Genomic DNA, 3,010 nt, shown 5'->3' on the forward strand with positions numbered 1-3,010 from the left:
GCCGGCTCTGCCCTAACTCACCCTGTGCCTTGAGGAGCTCTCTGAGCTTCGGTTTCTTCCTCCTTCACATGGAGACCCGCACGGTTGCCTTATGGGGTTGCTCTGAGGCTCCAACAGGCCAGCTGGTTGGGCCTTGAGCCTGGTGCTGAGTCTGCAGTCAGGAAACCAGGTGAGACGGATGCTGGGGAAAACCCCATGAGAGAAGATGGTCCTTTTCATCTTTCCCTCTGCTCTTTGCCTTGTCATAGGAGGCTGGAACTGACAAGGATCTTGCAAACGTTTTGGCCTCATCTTACTTTATTATTTATTTGTTTTGGCCACTGCCACCCAGTTTGCGGGATCTTAGTTCCTCAACCAGGGATCGAACCCATGCCCCCTGCAGTGGAAGCACGGAGCCCTAACCAGGGGACCTTGGTCTCATTTTAAATGCATTTCAAACTATTGAGGCTCGGAGACATTAAACTGCCAGCCAATGTCCTGTACGTTCCATCTGAGAGATAAACTTGAACTGCATGCTCTCAGGCTGAGGAATGCACAAGCACCGTCCCGGCAAGGTTGATTCTTATCAGCTTGAAGGGGTGTCAGGGTAACGGGTTATATAAGAAACAGACTGACGTTTGTCAGTCACAGGAAAGCAAGCTGCCATGGCACTGCGTTTGGGGATCTTTCTGATTTGGGCTGGCGCGTCTGTATTTCTACAACTGGACCCTGTGAATGGAGGTGAGAGAGGGGAGATGGGCTAGAACTGGTGTGAAACAGCCTGCCCCAGACATGGATTGATGTGTAAAAATAATGGTAATAATAATAGCGGTGACAAATCACGTTTGCCATTTCTTGAGTATATCCCAAGGGCTTCACATTTTATTTAATTTTCATGCAACTTCTATGAAATTTAAACCCAGGTGAGTTTGGCACCAAAGCCAAAGGCCTTATTGACTAACAACCCTCATGACCCCTGCCTCATTGCTAAATATCCATTCCAATCTCCCAGACATGGGCAGCCTACACCCAGGGTTGGTTACGTTGTTCAAATTAAGAGTTTTTGATGTATGTAGAGTTTACTGTTTGAAATAACAGTGTGGTCTCAGGGCAGGTCCTGTGAACAGTGTGCTATAGCCGAGTCTCAGCTTTATTGTTGAATTCACGTGTGTCAGTAGGAGAGCAATGAGAACGTGTCAGATTCTCCACTCATCTGTTCTGTTTAGCCCTCTAGTCATTGAGTCTATCTGTTCAGGGTAAACAATGACTTCAAAATATAATAGAAAATAAAAGTTAGAGATGCAGGGCAGGTCCTACAGCAGATTGTATTCTGGTTGTGCCCCTGCTTTGTTCTCACTCCCCCTGCATCCATCTCCTCTGCTCCTGCTTTTCTTCCCGATCAGCAGCTGTCTGAGAACACCACTGTTCCTACCGCAGTTACCCCAGGTAATCAACATTGGAAGAGGATGACAACAAAACAGCAATCAAATGCAACAAACTAACATGTGCGGCGTGGTAACTGTGACCGGGATTCTCCAAAGGTACTTTACACGCATGAGGTAACTTCACCCTCTCAGGAGGAGGCATGAGTGCACATTCCCCAAGGTGGCACTCCTACAGAGCATCAAGGGTGAGCATTCTGCAGATGGTGGGGCTGGAATCTGAACCCAGGGTCAGAGCTTCAGAGCTGGTGCCACAGGCTGAGGTAGAAACTGCCCAAAGTTAAAGAACCCTTCCTAGTCCCTGAGGGAGGGACCACACCATATTTACCTTGACATCCCTGATGCTTAGCAGGGGGTCTGTACAGGGCAGGTCCTTGGGGATGATGGGCTAGCTTGAACAGAGACTTGTGTCAGAGTTACTGCAGAGATCATGAAACCCTGAGAACCGAAGAAGCGAACAATGCCTTTCTTCTTTCAGGTGATGGATGTGTTTTCCCATTCATCTATGGAGGGAAAACGTATTTTGATTGCGCTGTCCGTGCTTCCATATTCCGTTGCTGTGCTCTAAATGCGGATTATATAGGAAGATGGAAAAACTGTACTAGGAAAGGCAGGTGTGCAGTTTATCCTCATGTGAGGCGCACGTGGCTTCCCAGATGAAGGGGGAATGTCCGTAACTGTCTCCTAGACGGAAGCCTCAGGCGTCTCCTCACCCAGCTCCGTGTGTTCCATTCATGTCCATTTCTCTTGATAAGACTAAAAATAACCCTCCCACAATTAATGTTTTCATCCATTTCTTCTATCTTTCAGACCATGCCAAACGTACCTTTCCCTTTATCTATCGAGGCAAAATATACGAAAGTTGCACAAAAACTGGGAGTATTTTTTGGAGGCGTTGGTGCTCACTCTCTCCAAACTTTGACCAGGATAGAGCTTGGAGGTATTGCTAGCCATAAAAAAGGTAAGAGCGGGGCTTCCCTGGTGGCGCAGTGGTTGAGAATCTGCCTGCCAATGCAGGGGACACGGGTTCGAGCCCTGGTCTGGGAAGATCCCACATGCCGCGGAGCGACTGGGCCCGTGAGCCACAATTACTGAGCCTGCGCGTCTGGAGCCCATGCTCCGCAACAAGAGAGGCCACGATAGTGAGAGGCCTGCACACCACGATGAAGAGTGGCCCCTGCTTGCTGCAACTAGAGAAAGCCCTCGCACAGAAACGAAGACCCAACACAGCCAAAAATAAATAAATAAAATAAAAATAAAGGAATTCCTTTTTTAAAAAAAAATGCAAAATTCTCCATTAAAAAAAAAAAAAAAAAAAAAAAGGTAAGAGCGTCCGGGGAAGATGGGAAGAGACAGAGCTGGATAAAGAGGTGGGGTCAGGAGCCACAGTGAGAAGGAAGGATGAGGCAGGTGGAGAGATGGGATGAGGTAGAAATGTACAGGAGGAAGAGTGAGGGGCAGAGGCCCAGAGAGGAAGAAGAGTAGGGAGGGGAGAAAAGACGTAAAGAGAGAAAGCGACGAAGGCAAAAGGCAAAAGATGGAGAGACGAGAGTCCGAGGGGGAAGAAGCAAGAGAGTTTGCAGGACGAG

The 3,010-nt window shown here is 48.2% G+C and overlaps 1 protein-coding gene across 1 annotated transcript; it reads left to right on the plus strand.

The window, feature by feature from the left end:
- The first annotated feature begins 644 nt into the window (after nt 1–644).
- Nucleotides 645–2,371, plus strand: LOC103018791 (seminal plasma protein PDC-109-like). Its single transcript, XM_057533722.1, has 3 exons — nt 645–720; nt 1,900–2,031; nt 2,232–2,371. Exons 1-3 carry the CDS (start codon nt 645–647, stop codon nt 2,369–2,371), a joined length of 348 nt encoding a protein of 115 aa, XP_057389705.1.
- The last annotated feature ends 639 nt before the right edge of the window (nt 2,372–3,010 follow it).

The sequence above is a fragment of the Balaenoptera acutorostrata genome, chromosome 19, assembly GCF_949987535.1.
Source record: "Balaenoptera acutorostrata chromosome 19, mBalAcu1.1, whole genome shotgun sequence".
NCBI classification, from domain to species: domain Eukaryota; kingdom Metazoa; phylum Chordata; class Mammalia; order Artiodactyla; family Balaenopteridae; genus Balaenoptera; species Balaenoptera acutorostrata.